This window comes from Hypomesus transpacificus, chromosome 10 (assembly GCF_021917145.1).
Source record: "Hypomesus transpacificus isolate Combined female chromosome 10, fHypTra1, whole genome shotgun sequence".
Lineage (NCBI taxonomy): Eukaryota > Metazoa > Chordata > Actinopteri > Osmeriformes > Osmeridae > Hypomesus > Hypomesus transpacificus.
In genome coordinates this window covers 3,485,896-3,500,562 of record NC_061069.1, presented here as the reverse complement: position 1 = coordinate 3,500,562, position 14,667 = coordinate 3,485,896, and the positions used below count along the sequence as shown (strand labels likewise).

General features: G+C 43.5%; 2 protein-coding genes and 5 non-coding genes across 9 annotated transcripts; 1 reads left to right on the top strand and 6 right to left on the bottom strand.

The window, feature by feature from the left end:
- Positions 1-85: 85 nt before the first annotated feature.
- Positions 86-7,675, top strand: b3gnt5b (UDP-GlcNAc:betaGal beta-1,3-N-acetylglucosaminyltransferase 5b). Of its 3 annotated transcripts, XM_047027017.1 has the most exons (4): positions 86-461; positions 2,506-2,562; positions 3,055-3,426; positions 5,774-7,675. In XM_047027017.1, exon 4 carries the CDS (start codon positions 6,118-6,120, stop codon positions 7,279-7,281), a length of 1,164 nt encoding a protein of 387 aa, XP_046882973.1. In that variant the 5' UTR covers positions 86-461; positions 2,506-2,562; positions 3,055-3,426; positions 5,774-6,117; the 3' UTR covers positions 7,282-7,675. The 3 variants fall into 3 exon arrangements, with proteins under 3 accessions (XP_046882973.1, XP_046882975.1, XP_046882974.1); XM_047027019.1 differs by lacking the exon at positions 3,055-3,426; XM_047027018.1 differs by lacking the exons at positions 2,506-2,562; positions 3,055-3,426.
- Positions 7,676-9,690: 2,015 nt separating this feature from the next.
- On the bottom strand, positions 9,691-14,219 carry eif4a2 (eukaryotic translation initiation factor 4A). The gene is given in 9 exon segments (XM_047027073.1): positions 9,691-10,232; positions 10,722-10,846; positions 10,848-10,859; positions 11,266-11,400; positions 11,737-11,817; positions 11,944-12,117; positions 12,474-12,655; positions 12,854-12,897; positions 14,131-14,219. Coding segments are annotated over 5 exon segments (357 nt in total). The 5' UTR covers positions 11,788-11,817; positions 11,944-12,117; positions 12,474-12,655; positions 12,854-12,897; positions 14,131-14,219; the 3' UTR covers positions 9,691-10,198.
- LOC124473234 lies at positions 10,986-11,168 on the bottom strand. The gene has a single exon (XR_006956707.1). It is a non-coding gene; the product is annotated as a small nucleolar RNA SNORA81 (small nucleolar RNA).
- Positions 11,491-11,669, bottom strand: LOC124473235. Its single transcript, XR_006956708.1, has one exon. It is a non-coding gene; the product is annotated as a small nucleolar RNA SNORA81 (small nucleolar RNA).
- Positions 12,202-12,277, bottom strand: LOC124473237. Its single transcript, XR_006956710.1, has one exon. It is a non-coding gene; the product is annotated as a small nucleolar RNA SNORD2 (small nucleolar RNA).
- Positions 12,723-12,798, bottom strand: LOC124473236. Its single transcript, XR_006956709.1, has one exon. It is a non-coding gene; the product is annotated as a small nucleolar RNA SNORD2 (small nucleolar RNA).
- LOC124473238 lies at positions 12,982-13,055 on the bottom strand. Its single transcript, XR_006956711.1, has one exon. It is a non-coding gene; the product is annotated as a small nucleolar RNA SNORD2 (small nucleolar RNA).
- Positions 14,220-14,667: the final 448 nt, after the last annotated feature.

The following is a 14,667-nucleotide window of genomic DNA, read 5'->3' as shown; positions in this document are numbered from 1 at the left end:
TAATCCCTGCCCTGTGTAGAAAACTCAAATTCTCTACTCTTTAAACTCCCCTCTTTGGGGGGGGGGGACAGAGTGATTCCAATTTGAGAAGTGCCCAGCCGTGTTACTAGATGAATGGACACGTTGAGTTTGTTTCGTCTGTTTCGTCTGTTGTGGTCATCATTTCTAGTGGGGATTTTGCAATACAGAGTTACTGTCAGGGCTGCATACAGGAAGAAGAAAAAGACAAAAAGGAAAGAATGAAGACACATTGTTATCATTCCGGCAAAACTGGCAATACATCATTCAAATATTGAAGTACAATTACTTTCAAGCCCTCAAGAAGACGTTTGTATTGTTGAAGTCAAACTGCTTTCTTTGATTACTGAGTCAGTTCTGAATACTTCCAAGTGACCATGAGTTCTGTGGTTTGATGGAGTTTAAGGCAAGCTTGCAGTCAAGAACAAAGTGTTGTCATTAAGGTAAGGCTCTCATTCTTCTTATAGCATGAAACAACCTTTAGCCTACATCATTCTTTGTCAGACTTCTACTAAGGATCTTAAATCAGGCTAACTGATACTCTTCTTTTTCTGTCCCAATTGGTAAGATGATCTTATCAGTTTACCTGAACAGTCACAATCCTTGAAATGGATGTATCTTTGTTCTGATTCTTCCACACAAATCAAAAAATCATAAAGCTGCGATCTACAGTGTTCTTTCTCACACATTTACTGACATTCTACCTTCATACTAAGCATCAAATACCCATTTATCTGTTAACTTCAGATAAACAAGTCTAATTGCAGGGTCATTTGGCAATTCCTTAACAGTATTTTTACAGACGTAAAAATCCTTAAAACATTTTAGAACTTAGGAATGGATGGTTTATGATGTAAATGTCAAATACAGTTTGTTGGGTGTGGTCTGCAAAGCCTTTTTTGAGAAACTCTGTTGTATGACACCATATGTGAAGTCATATGTAGATAGACACCCTCCCAAGTATCTGATCCCAGTCTTCCAGAACAAGTCTGTGGGAATCTATTGTCTGTTTTCCCACATTGTAACTCTGTCTGGTTTCAGACATCCTAAACAATCAAATCAACAGCTTGTTCAATTGTAGCTTTGAGGCGACATGAGCCAAGTGAAATGATCAGATTCTCTGTTTAGTCTAAGTCTGTTTTTGGAGAGCAGTTGGGAAGTGGGGAAAGATGAGATTAGATTTATTTAAAGGGCTTTTATTTAAAACTAAAGAAACAAATACATTTATAGGGGCCTCTGTTGAACAAAATGTCATAATTTGCTGAATAGAAAAACCCTTGTTCTCTGTTGGTAAACATCAATGTCATTTATGTATCAATTAAACAGGAAGTACACCAACATAGTTAGGTCCGCTCTCAGTACATGAGTTAACATTTCAGTTCTAAACCTGTTCTTCACCCCTGCATGTGTACGTTAGTGCATGTGTATGTTTATTCGTGTGCGTGTTTGTGGGCTACATGCTTCCTCCTTAAAATGTGTTGATTGTTACGTCTTTGTCAGACATTTTGGTTCCTTTTTAAGATTTTCTTATTGAAGACGTTTCACAGTCAACATGATGACACTAGAGGGGGTGGAGGGGTGTTTTTAAATCCACTATCGGAATTCACACAGGCTGTAACCCTAGTACCTAGTCCGTCCCCACACCAAACACACCACACACCACAGGAATTAATATTTTTGCTTTGAATCACAGTGTATCACTAGTTACCATGCAGAGGAGCTATCATCTCCTTGGACCATTACCAATTAACACGACAGTGGGTTTTCACAGTTTAAGTGGACCTATGGGCATAAACTCAACACACACAGACACACATTTACATTTTACATTTAGCAGACGGTCTTATCCAGGGCGACTTACAGTTAGTACAGGGTCATTCCCCCAAGTCAAGTAGGGTGAAGTGCCTTGCCCAAGTACACAACGCCATTAGCACAGCCGGGAATCGAACCGGTAACCTTCTGATTACAAGCCCAAATCCCTAACCGCTCAGCCACCTGACTCCCTTAAAAACCACATAGATTTGAACTAGTGAACACACTTACACTCACAGACTCTTACTAATCCCTTTCTAGACCATGTATGTCTATGACAAACCTGACAGCTCAGTTAAACTCTGGAAAGTTTCTTCAAAGACATGCATCTGTCTACAATGAATCGAGAAAGGGTTGTTACTCATCATCATGCAGTTTAACTTACAAGTGTCCAATGAGGTCACATCAATTATTCTGAGACCTCCTATACGTCATGATGAACCATACCTTATTAGTTGTCATGGCATGAAACAGAGAGACCTCAAGCAAACACTAACTGACAGTGGTATCCTGATCAACTTGTCTGACTGGTGTCTGAAGGTTTGAAAGAAGCCATCCACTGATCGTCAAAGATGAAACCCGTCCCGTTTAACGTCCCCTGGGTTGAGCTAAAGAAGAAGTCGAAGGTGTTTTAACTGTCTTAATCATCGGTTTCCTTCGTTTTGTGTGACGCAGATGTGCCCTCTGCCACGAGTATCCCATGACATCCAAAATATTATCAAAGAAATGCCGGTGAGTAAGATAGATTGTTTGGTTTGTGGATTTTCCAATAGCAATCATTTAAAAATGGTATACTGTTACCATTGTCTATTCTGTGCTGTTGGCAAACGTTGTTGAACATGATGGGTTGTTGAACAGAGCCTCTTTTTCATCTTTCATTGCTATGGGTTGTGTCATACACCTAATGTGTTACCTTTGTGAATATGTTTGGGTGGAAACTTGTTTTCACTGCCACTGGAAGAACAGGACTATTTCAGCAGATTCATGTGGCTTGAGTGGTTACACTCGCACCCGTACACTCAGACGTAAATGACGTCCTCTTTTGTAATGCGTTGTCAGTTATTGTCACCTCTCTGTCGACCAGCTCTTGATCCCGTTTTATGCATGAACTAGAGTATTGAGTATCAGCGTTAGTGTTTAGTGTTAGCATGTTGATGGTGAAGCAGGAGCCAGAGGGAAGCCCTTCCTTCATCTGAGTCTTCTGTCTCCACACCACCTACACAGCCAGAGGGGGAGGAGATAGAATGCGTGGTAGAGAAGAGGAACCAAGGCAACCGGCACATTCACAAGCAGAGAACTCACACTTAGCACTCACACTCAGTGTGCAGGCAGGCAGGGGCGAGCGCACACACAGGGACCTGTACACCCATGGCCTCACACAGGGCTTAACTGGCAGCTGTTGCCTGCTTGTGAAAAGTGCCACTACTCCGGTCATCGGGGGAGAAAGTCATTGGAAAACTACAGACTCAGACGAGGAGAATCTGGACAGGGGTGAGGAGGGGTTTTCTCTGGAGGCAGTGAAGCAGTTGGTGAGTCTTCTTCCTGACACTTGGATACACTCTACATGAGACCAAAAGGGATAGTCTCTGTTACTTGGTGAGTGAAGCTGTTTTTTTCTTTTCTTTTTTTAAAATTATTTGTATACAACCAGTGACATAGAGCAATACTGTTGGTATGGTTCACATTCACAAGGCGGCTTTGGAACCGTGTGAGTGTCACTCTGTTGTCTTTTACACAGCTCTCGTGAAAACGTAAAAGTGTTGTTGTGTGTTGTCATGCTGAGGAAGGTAGGCTAAAAAGCTGGACCTGTTTTTCTAACGTGACTCAGGAAGAGAAAATGTGTCAAGCTCCTTTGTTACATTTACATTTATTCATTTAGCAGACGCTTTTGTCCAAAGCGACTTCCAAGAGAGAGCTTCACAAAGTGCATAGGTCACTGATAATAACAACAAGATAGCCCCACAGCATTGCGGGTAGTCAAAGACAAGAAGTACATATTGTGAACAACCAAAAAATTGTGCTAAAGGGAAGAGACCATAAGAGCATGTAGTTAAACAAGTTAAAATTACACAACATTGATCTCTAAGTGCAGGTGTACCTGTAGGAAAGCAATAAAAATAGGATTAACTAAAAAAGAAGAATACAACAATGTTGTGGGTGTTTGTTGGGGTGATATTGTGTAGGGTAACAACAAACATGCTATAGATACAGAATAAAATACAAATTGTTGAGTCTATGTATACAGTAAAGAAGTATTGGTGTGTAAAGCCCTGTACAATCCTGGCAGTTCTGTTGAATTATCTTTATATTATATTATCTTTATTATTATCATCTCTATGGTGTAATGTCACAGAGCTCCAAGTAGACTATTTACTTTAAAATATTCTATAGATATGTCTGATATGGAAACATCAAATCTTTACTCTTAAACTTACAGCTAAAATCTAAACTTTACGTGAACATTCGTATCTGATGAGAAATTCTCAGTGGAAGATACCATTAGACATGCCTTTGTTAGTAGAAAACCATCACTAAAAACTGTGTTTGCATTAAGTGACGATTGGAACGCTCATATCTTACATACAACGCCATATACCTCTTTGATTATTTACAAGGGAGAGATTGGCATGCCATCGCTATGTGCTCCTCCCTTATGTATCTACTGCCTCTACCCTCTAGATGGGAAGGTTGTACCTCTAGACTGGAAAGCTGACTCATATTATCAAAGTTCATCCAGCCAGTAAAGACAGAGGACAAGGAGATATGAAACTATTTGACTATTCATTTTCACATTACTGACTTACTGTCAATAACACCTTGTAAGCTACCTTTGACATATCTTGGAAAGTTGGGCTTTTATTGGACACCTTCATTCTAGCTGGAAAAGAGAGCTTCGGTCTCAAGCTCCAGACTCAGTCCCGGACTCTGTGAGGCTTGACCGGAACTGAATGAGATAATCACATTGTTCACAGAACCCATCTGTGAAAACAGTTTAAAGCTGTAGGTAAAAAAAAAAAAGCATCACATTCGGAGCAACGGATTAGAACGATGTTTTCACTCTCATTAGCAGCCTGGTGTTTCTCAGGCTGACTGAGTCCTTCTGAGTGACTGACCCCAATAGGCTCAGGCAGCCTAATGATGTTTCTAAAGCTCTCAGGGTGTGCTGGGAGTCCCAGGCCCATGATCCCCCTTGGTTTCAGCCTAGTGCTGGGCGGAAGCAGCCTATTCTCATCCTGTATTGTGCTCCAGAGCTATTCTGATGCTTTCCATTGTGCCCGAGCGCTTTCCACGACTCTCAGCGATTTCAGTGGGTCTGCGCCTTAAACCCTCCCATTATAGAAAGCCCCACGGCCACATTTGCTGTGCTTGCGGTTACATTCACTGGCCAAACTTTTCACTTCTCAGCTAATGTTACCACTTTAGCATAACCATCACACACAAGGGATGGAATAGATAAAGACTAAGTTCTAAATGACATGACTGTCGACATTTCATGATGTAATGGTATCCTCACTCCTTATACTGGTTAAATGGTTTCCATATTTCTGTTTTACTTCATGTGAAAACATTTTAGCATGGAAGAAAACAAAATTAATTGTTTCCCCTTAGTGCTTTAAAGACCTTTCTGATCATTCTGGTAGTTCTGCAAGGATAAGAGCCAAGGAGCAAATCTATTCATTCACAACATTTATCTGAACAAAATGTACTACCTCTGCTTGGTGATATCTTTGTGTGCATTCAAGACTAAAGGTTCAAGTTCACAATTAGGTAACTTAATTATCTACAGTAAATAATGAACATCCACTAAGAGCCATTAACAGATACTAATGGGTGGGGTCCATATTAACTGTTAATAATCAACCAACAACGTGGAGGTAAGTTAAGCTTGTCCGTGTATACATGTGTATGATACTAAGAGTCCTTCCTGTCTATTCTATTTCAGAATTATGTTTAGGAGGTGAAGGAGCTGGATGGATTCCCTGCCACTATGAGGCTAAAAGTGTGGGAGTAAGTCATGGAGTCTGATGTGTGAGTGAGCAGTGGAGATGATTTCCAGCCTCTGTGAATCTCACCCCCGTGTAGACATCTACTCTCTGCTGTGAATGGTACACCTAGAATGGAACACACACACAGCCTTGAAACAAACAGTTATCGGAACAACCCCCACAGCCTCTACCTCAAGCATCACTTCACACACACCACCACAAACCCCTCCGTCCCATCTCGGCCTTGACAGAGACACCCTGAGAGAGAGAGAGCGAGAGAGAGGCCCATCAAAATTCCAGAATGTTTGTGAATTTTCGGCGTATTCGTAAATGCCAGTGTGTGCAGCTAATAACCACGTGTCTGGTGCTGTCGGTGGTGATGGTCTGCTGGGAGCAGCTGGACAGCAGTGTGGTGAGCCACGTCAAGTCCTACTCTTACCGCTACCTGATCAACCGCTACACCTTCATCAACAAGAGCTTCACCATTCCGCGCAAAGAGGCCCTCAGCTTCAGTAACTACCGCTACCGTCTCAACCACCCAGACAAGTGCTCTGGCCAGGACGTCCTCCTCCTGCTCTTTGTCAAAACGTCCCCAGAGAACACAGAGAGGCGACGGGCCATACGGTCCACCTGGGGCAACGAGACCTACATCCGCCAGGCCCTGGGGGTGAACGTCAGGGTGGTGTTCGCTTTGGGAGTGCCCCAGTCCAAGCAGCAGCATCAGGCCCTGGGGGAGAGGAGCAGGCTGGGCCTCCAGGAGACCCTGGTGAGGGAGGACCGGCTTCACGGCGACCTTGTCCAGCAGGACTTTGTGGACACGTTCCACAACCTCACCCTGAAGCTGATCATGCAGTTCCGCTGGGCGCACGCCCACTGCGGCCACGCCCGCTTCCTCATGACGGCGGACGACGACATCTTCGTCCACATGCCCAACCTGGTGCGTTACCTGCAGGAAGAGGCCAAGAGGGGCGTGACGGACTTCTGGGTGGGACGCGTGCACAGAGGGGCACCGCCCATCCGACGCAAGGACAGTAAGTACTACGTCCCATTCGAAATGTACCAATGGACGTCTTACCCGGACTACACGGCGGGTGCCGGGTACGTGGTGTCGAGGGACGTGGCCGACAAAATCTACCAGGCCTCGCTGACCCTCAACGCCTCCCTCTACATAGACGATGTTTTCATGGGCATCTGTGCCAACGCCATGGGAGTTTCGCCCCAGGAACATGTGTACTTCTCAGGGGAGGGCAAGGCGCCCTATCACCTCTGCATCTACGACAAGATGATGACCTCGCACGGCCACGTGGCCGACATCTACCACCTGTGGAAGGCCGCCACGGACCCGCGGGTCAAGAGGGCGGCCTCTGGCCTCATGGGAAGGCTATACTGCACAGTGGTGAAGCTCACCCTGCTCTGTAAACCGTACTACTTTAACACCTACCCCTGCAAGGCAGCGTTTTTGTAGTACCCCTATATACATGTACATGTTTCGGTTCAAAACGTATGTGGAGAGGGAGTGTTTGTACCCTACTTTCAGCCTGCTTCTCCTCTGCCCCGTTGTAGATACTGGGAGGAGGAGGGTTATGTTCAGTGTTGCTGGAGGGTGTGAGAACCACGAGTCCATACTTTATCTGTAACTGTTTCTTTTGGTTTGTGCCTGCTTTGCTGACCCATTGTCTGCCGTGGTCCATGTCGGGGTTTCATGGTGTCTTAAGGAATAGTCCCATGAGGAAGCAGAGACTGAACAGCAGATGCTTTTAAGCGAGATGCTGACCAGACGATGTCGACAAATAGGATTCTAACTGAATTTCCTTTTTATCTGACCCATCTCCTCTAATTAAAGTGACTAAGGGAAAGTGTCTTCATATCTTTGGCTCTGACTTGATTACTGTCTCGTTGTCATCTTTGGGGGAAACAAACAGCTCCTCAATACGAATGATTAAGGGTTTGAGGAGATAAAATTGTCAGTGCATTTGCGTAAGGGACATATGTTGACATACTTGGGTACATAAGAGGAAGTGGGCCCCATAAATCGTGCAAAATAGATGTCACTCTCTGATGACAAGCTCATTTTAAAATGATTCATCCACAACACAGACCAAACCTTTTTAAATGTATCTCCAAGCAATGAAATTACTAACAAGCCTGGGAATGTGTTCAGTGACAACAAACTAAAACTACGAATCTAGGATGAAGCGCTAACAAAATAACAACTCCAACCCTTTCACGTGTTTCTTCTGTTTGCCATAGCAACCCTGAACAGCGGGAGAGCGAGTAAAAAATGCACCAATCTACCTGATCTGTCGTGGTGAACACTCAGCCATGGTTGTAGGGCACAATTATCTCACCGAATTAGACATAGATCATCACTGTGACGCAGAAAAAACAAAAGCTCAAACAAATCCTTTAAAGCTTATATGATTCTTGAGACGCTTTTTAATAGTTTGTAATAAGAGGTGTTTTTAAAGTGAAAAGTGTGCATGAGCTGAAAAAGCTGTGGCTTCGACATGTCCTGCATGCCGTAGGCGTTTGCTGAGACAGTAAGAATGCCTACAATCGTTTTTAAACCCTATTAGAAGATCGGCCCCATATGTTCCATCGTAATTAGGACAGGTAAAATAAAATCTATGTCTGTCAACAGCATTTGTGAGATAACCGGCCAAGCAGTTGTTTACACGTCCTCATCCTTTAGACACTGCTTTACTGTGTTTGGTGTGCGATATGTATGAAGGCTCGGCTAAACCTGAAACAGGAGTGCACAGACACTGTTAGGATTAGCCGTTCTCCAAAACAGCTGGTGTGTTTCCAAGGCAACCTCAACAAAGAGAATAATTCACACAAATGATTTAAAAGGGGACCATGTAGGAGACCACCTTCCAACATCCAACTACTTAATAACACCAATTACCTCAAATCGCTTTTTGCCCTCAATTGAGATTCAGTGGCAAAAACAATATAAATTAGTGTTAACCCGTCTTAATACGTTAACTTCACTGTTTTTGAACACTTCTCCCAAGCTAATTTTTCATTTAAAATTGGTTTCTCGTTCCCTTAAACATTTAGCAAAGTGCGAGAATGGGGCCACGGAGACTCATCCTCTCTCCCAAGTAATCTAAATGTCCAATGAGTTAATTGATTCTTTCCATCTCCCCGCGCGGCCTTCCAGAATAATTGCATTGACTTTTGAAAATTTAGGAGTCAAAGCACAAAGTTTATGTGCTAAATATAAATGCACATTCCATATCATGTCCAATTAAGACACCCACCGAGCATTGAACCCCGTGTGGCAAGTTATTATTACCTGAAATCAGCACAAACCTACCTACTTTAAACCAAGACACATACATAAAAAAAAAGGTCACAGCGACCGATCTACCTCAGATCACAGACGGTTGCATTGTTACTCAGCTAGTATGATGCAAAGAAAAAGTAATTAACACATAAAACACTCAGACTGCGGGTAGGTCTGTTCTGATATCTGCAATTGATTTAGCTAGTGTTGCTGCTAAATTCAATTCAATCGAGGGGGTATAGCTTCTGCTCCTTCAGGCGACACGCCTCCCCCCCCCCCCCAAAAAAAGTCTCAAGCAGAAAAGACTGCTGATTTTCCCACGATTTCAAAGCCTAATTAACATACTTGTAGCCTTTTTTGTGTGTGATGAACTTCTCATTTTCAATTCCACTTCACAGCATCTTTAAGTGCATGGTTGGCTTATTCTTGGCTTCTTCATATTTTTGGGCACGGTCTTGCACAGAATATGAGAAGTTGCTATATGAGAATGACACTGTGGTAGTTTGCAGTAGATCCTGTTAGATGACTTATGTCTAACCTCAAGGTGTTAATTAATTAATGCACTTTGTTGAATGCTACAGAAAGAGTGATGCATTATATTTATAAAACATAACTTCACAGAATTGTGCTAACAGGCAGTGGGAAAAAAAGGCAAATAAAAATCAATACCAGACAATATAATCTGGCTGTACATTAAAGACTTCACATATGCATGCATAACAATTTGCTAACTTAACATCACCTCTCTTTGGCCACAAGTAGATCATTACCAAATGATGAACATCCAACACACATTGATAATCGAAAGAATGCAGAAAAACACCATCACAGCTCCAACTGACAGATTCTACAACTGTCCCAGAGCGACCAACATTGATGTCACGTCGCTTACACAAATCAGAGTCAATGTTTAACATTTGAAAAGAGTTTCTTGATTATCGGCAACTTGGGAGTTGCTGACCATCATTGCTGCGCGTGAAAGGTCAAACCCAGAAGACTCAGATCATGTCTGCAACATTCATGGGCAGTCTCTAGTCGTGTTGTAAAACGTCTCGAAGAATCCGCTTGTCCTCTTTATAATAGTTTATGATCAGGGAAACTTGCTGTACATCAATTCCACGGGCCTAAGAAGATAAATCCAAGGTGAGAACTAAACAAGCAAGAAAAAGAATAACCCCCCCCCGATTATAGATGTCGTCTGAGAATATGTAACAGATTTCTATGGAGAGAAATCCATTGTGGAGGACAGACGTCAATCTCCCAAAAGGTGTGACTGCCAAGTCATTAAGGACGGTCGCAGATTTAACACATTTTGGGTTGAACCTTTTGTGTCCAAAAGCTACAACTAGACCTCTTTTTAATATAATTAGTCCAACAAGTAAACATTCAGACTGCTTGAGCGAGCAGGAGAAGTCAACCCTCACCAGAAGGTCTGTAGTGAGGAGCACTCTGCTGGAGCCAGACCTGAACTCCCTCATGATCCCACCCCTCTCCTTGTCCATGTCACCATACTAGGGGGACGGGGGACAGACCGTTGGGTACGCCTCTGTGCAGGGGCCAGTTGTCACCCCCCACCCACCCTACATCAGCCACACCCCTGGCCCTGCACTTACCAGGGCAGACTGTAAAATCCCAGGCGTGCATCTTCTGTCAGCCAGTCCACTATCCTCCTGGTGTTGAGGAAGATGACCGCCTTGGGTGATGATCGGTCAGTCTCGTACAGGTCGCACAGCGTATCCCAACCTCCACTCCTGCAAAATGGAGGAAGGTCACCTACATGTCTGGGTCACCAAATCACACGGTAAACCACGCGGCGAGACGAGTACCCTGAATAAAAACAGCTAGAATCCCTCCCTAAAGGTTCATGCGAAGGGGACTGATGTGGCACAGCGTCTTGAGACCAAGGACACTGGACATTAAGAAAGAGGTCCGTCCAGGGCTCGTTTACGACGCCGAGCCGTTGCTGTCCTTCTCCGGTGTACCCATGCTCACATGTCTGCAAGAGCCAAGCAGTGAAGCCTAGCCATCGCAGTTTTAGCAGGGTGCTTTAAAGAGAAGGGAGGGCCCAGCGGTTGCATATTCAAGTAAAAATGAATAAAAAACAGAAAAAAAAAAAACGCAGGGTTGTTGACAAATGAAGGGAGATGAAACGCCCACCTATCGCTCCACGTTGATGTAGAACGGCGTGATGCCCTCCAGGGTGAGCTCCCCCTTCACCAGGATGTAGTCTCGCATGAACTTCTTGGTCACCTCCAGCACGTCCGCAGGCATGGTGGCTGAGAGCAGGGCCATCTGGGAAAGACAGGTGGGTCCATGTTACTGGCTGGACACTGAAACCATCCATGTTAACAAACCAACACAGACAAAGTGGAGCACCAGATGACATGTGGTGCTGGGCCTCGAGACGACGGCCACTGAACATTAAGAAAGAGGTTCGGCCACGTCTCGTTTGCGGCGCAGCACGTTCGCTCTCCTTCCACGCTGGCACTCTGCTAGCACGACTGCACAATGCAGGAGAACCTGGATTCTGCAGTTTAAGCACAGTTCTTTTATGTGGAAGTGCCCGAGGCGAGGGGTGTACACCTAACCCTAATCTGGAAGATAAATAAATAGAAGAGCTCTACCAACCCGTGTTTGTGCAGAGTTTCTAGAAGATGTCGTAGATCTCGTCTGCCTCATCCAGGACAAACATCTTGATCCATTTAGGGGCTGTAGACAAGTAGACGAAACAGATTTAACAAAAACACCCCTTTACAGTCAGCTAAGGATAAGAGGGCTCAAAATTGCAACAGAAGATGGGATTGTTGATTGAGGCCGGAGGCCGCAGGTACTTACACTGGTGTGTACTTAGACATGCATCTCCTGTTAAACATGTGGAAAACACGGTTGGGGGTGCCCACCACTATATGGGGGGCCACGGCTTGCAGCTTTTGCATTTCACAGCGGACGTTAATCCCTCCAATCCAGGCATGGCAGGTGGCCCCCCAGAGCCAGAATGACCTTCTGGATCTGGAAAACAAAATAGGGAAGGAGAAATAGTCTGTAGTGATTTTCAGTGGACATTTGGATTGATTCAGACCGATGGGATCTGTTGAGTGATCAGTAATATACAAAAAGGTATCTCCATTTAAGGGTCAGTCCCGAAAGATGGTATGCCATCATGTCACTCAAAACAAGTTTCCATGTCTGAACAGTACACAATGTATATGAAAAGCAGGAAATGGCAAATGGCCAGTGAAGCCATCCAATCACCATTCAGGCCAATGCAGTCATGGACAGAGACTACACCAATCCTAAGAAGGTCAATCGCATTTACTTTTGTAATTCAAGTTGGGGGAGAAAAAAAAAAAAAAAAAAAAAAGTACCTTCGTTTTAAGCCACTGTCACAATATGCCGCCTTGGTCTGAGAAAGAGCCATGTTTAACCTGACCTCAGGTTCAGCATACCTGGGGGACCAGCACCAGAGCCTGGGTCTCCGTCTGCCGGATAAAGATGGCAAACGTGGCAGTTTTGCCAGTGCCAGACTGGGCTTGTGCTATGACGAAGCCTGGAAGGGAAGAGCAAACGTTTAAAAGGTGACAAGAAGGTGTTCCACTTGAGATTAGAAGTTACTTGAGTGATCAGTAATATACAAAAAGGTATCTCCATTTAAGGGTCAGTCCCGAAAGATGGTATGCCATCATTTCACTCAACTTTTTTAAAACTGACAAAGCATGCATCAACTACATTGAATCAATTTGCGTACCTTTGATGCAAGGCATCGACCTGACCGCCCCAAGGTCTCGATCTCTAGAGCCAAACAAGGAACAAGAGTCAATATGGGTGCAAAAAATCTGATGTATGGTTCTTACAACAAACAGTGGGAAATTGGAGAAGTGATCAGTAGAAGTTAAGTTGTCACCATTTGGGTTCAGTCCCGAAAGATGTAAAAGCATCATTTCAAACTTCTTCCAAAATCCCCATGTGTATGATTATCATAGTTAATTCATATTTAATTACGTTTCTGTGTGTCTTAAGGCTTCAGTTTATAGGTAATGTCAGGCTGACGTCACGCCACATAGGAGCTGCGCGGGAAGTGTGAGGGTACTTAAGACATGCTAATGTACAACCAAACTCAACATAATTCAGGGGGAACTGGACATTGGTTTAGTTCGCCATTCCTAAATCGAAAAACACGATTCGAAGCAGGTTGTGGAGGTGACGGCAACGTCAACATTGAAATTGTTGCGTGACACATTAACTTAGCTGAGTACTGAACTTGTCCTTTCACAATACTTGTGCTACAAATTCTCTAGGCTGGCTTCTTTCAGAATGACAAAAGGTTGCAATGGGGGACGTAGTTAGGGTTGATGCCATTTAGAAATAAAGAGTTATTCATTTTACTGGACAAGATTCACAGACCCCAGTCAATAACTTCCCATCACTACCCAGCATGCAACGCGCCGTGATGCACGTGTTAGATACCGCCGGAGTCTTCACTAACCACGTTAGCCAAATGCTCTACTCTGCGGCATGAGTTTGGGCTAGTATTCACATTGCAATACTTTCCTGTGTCGTTCAAGGTACATTGACAAATCAGTTTTTTTGTAACGTTAGCAGGAAAACCGATACCAATTAAGCCGGTCCGAAAATAGCCATTGTAGCGTTAACCATTCGCAGCGATAGCACAGATGTAGGGCCTACTTGATCCCTTTGGCATTTACTGATACATGTCCGAAAGAGAGGGCGTTTAAATGTACATTCCACATGTAAGCAGAGTAGAGTACTCTTGACACATTTTAATCGTGTCAAAGATATCTGCACTCTGTAGCACAATTTGGACAACTAGCTAGCAGCTAACTAGCATGGTACCGTCAGGGCGAAGGAAGAGGAAATATTAAGCCGTGAGCTACAGTACTGAAGGTAGCTGCAACATCAATATACCATGCATTGACATGTTAAAACCCCTGAAACCGTAATTGGGTGATACGGTCACAATAATATATATTACTGCAACTATTTTCGATAATTAAAAACTTTTACCTGTTGTAATCAGCAGAATCGTTAGACATGGTCTGTTCCCAACTTCGGCATGCGACTGGAAAGATCGCTGCTGACGAAGGCAAGAGGCTTTATACGGACGGACTATTTCTTCGGAGAAGTGAAAACTATTTCAAGAAAATATTCCCAACATAATTCACAAATATTCTTCGTTCCTCTATATTGAAATAAAAGTGCCAAATACCTTATAATATGCCTACAGTTTAAAAAAAGAAAACAAACTTTAGCAGACTATATTTTATGGCGGATAGATATTGCAAAGTATGCTGCATGAGTTTAGGCCGGTTCATGCTACAGAAAGTCTGTAAGGTGAAAAATACTTGTCCATAGGCCATGCCATGTCTACTTTGAGGCTGTCTAAGATTTCATTCCAATTCCTAAAGATCAATTTCACTAATCTGCGAACTAAAATTATAATTCTTGGTCATTGTAATGCACATTCTATAATAATAAAAAACAACATCATATGTTCCATCGTCTTTACATTTTAATTTCAGTTATTTAACTTTATTTCAGGTA

Coding starts and splice junctions, on each gene's coding strand:
- b3gnt5b (XM_047027018.1), top strand. CDS start 6,118: ATGTTTGTGAATTTTCGGCGTATTCGTAAATGCCAGTGTGTGCAGCTA.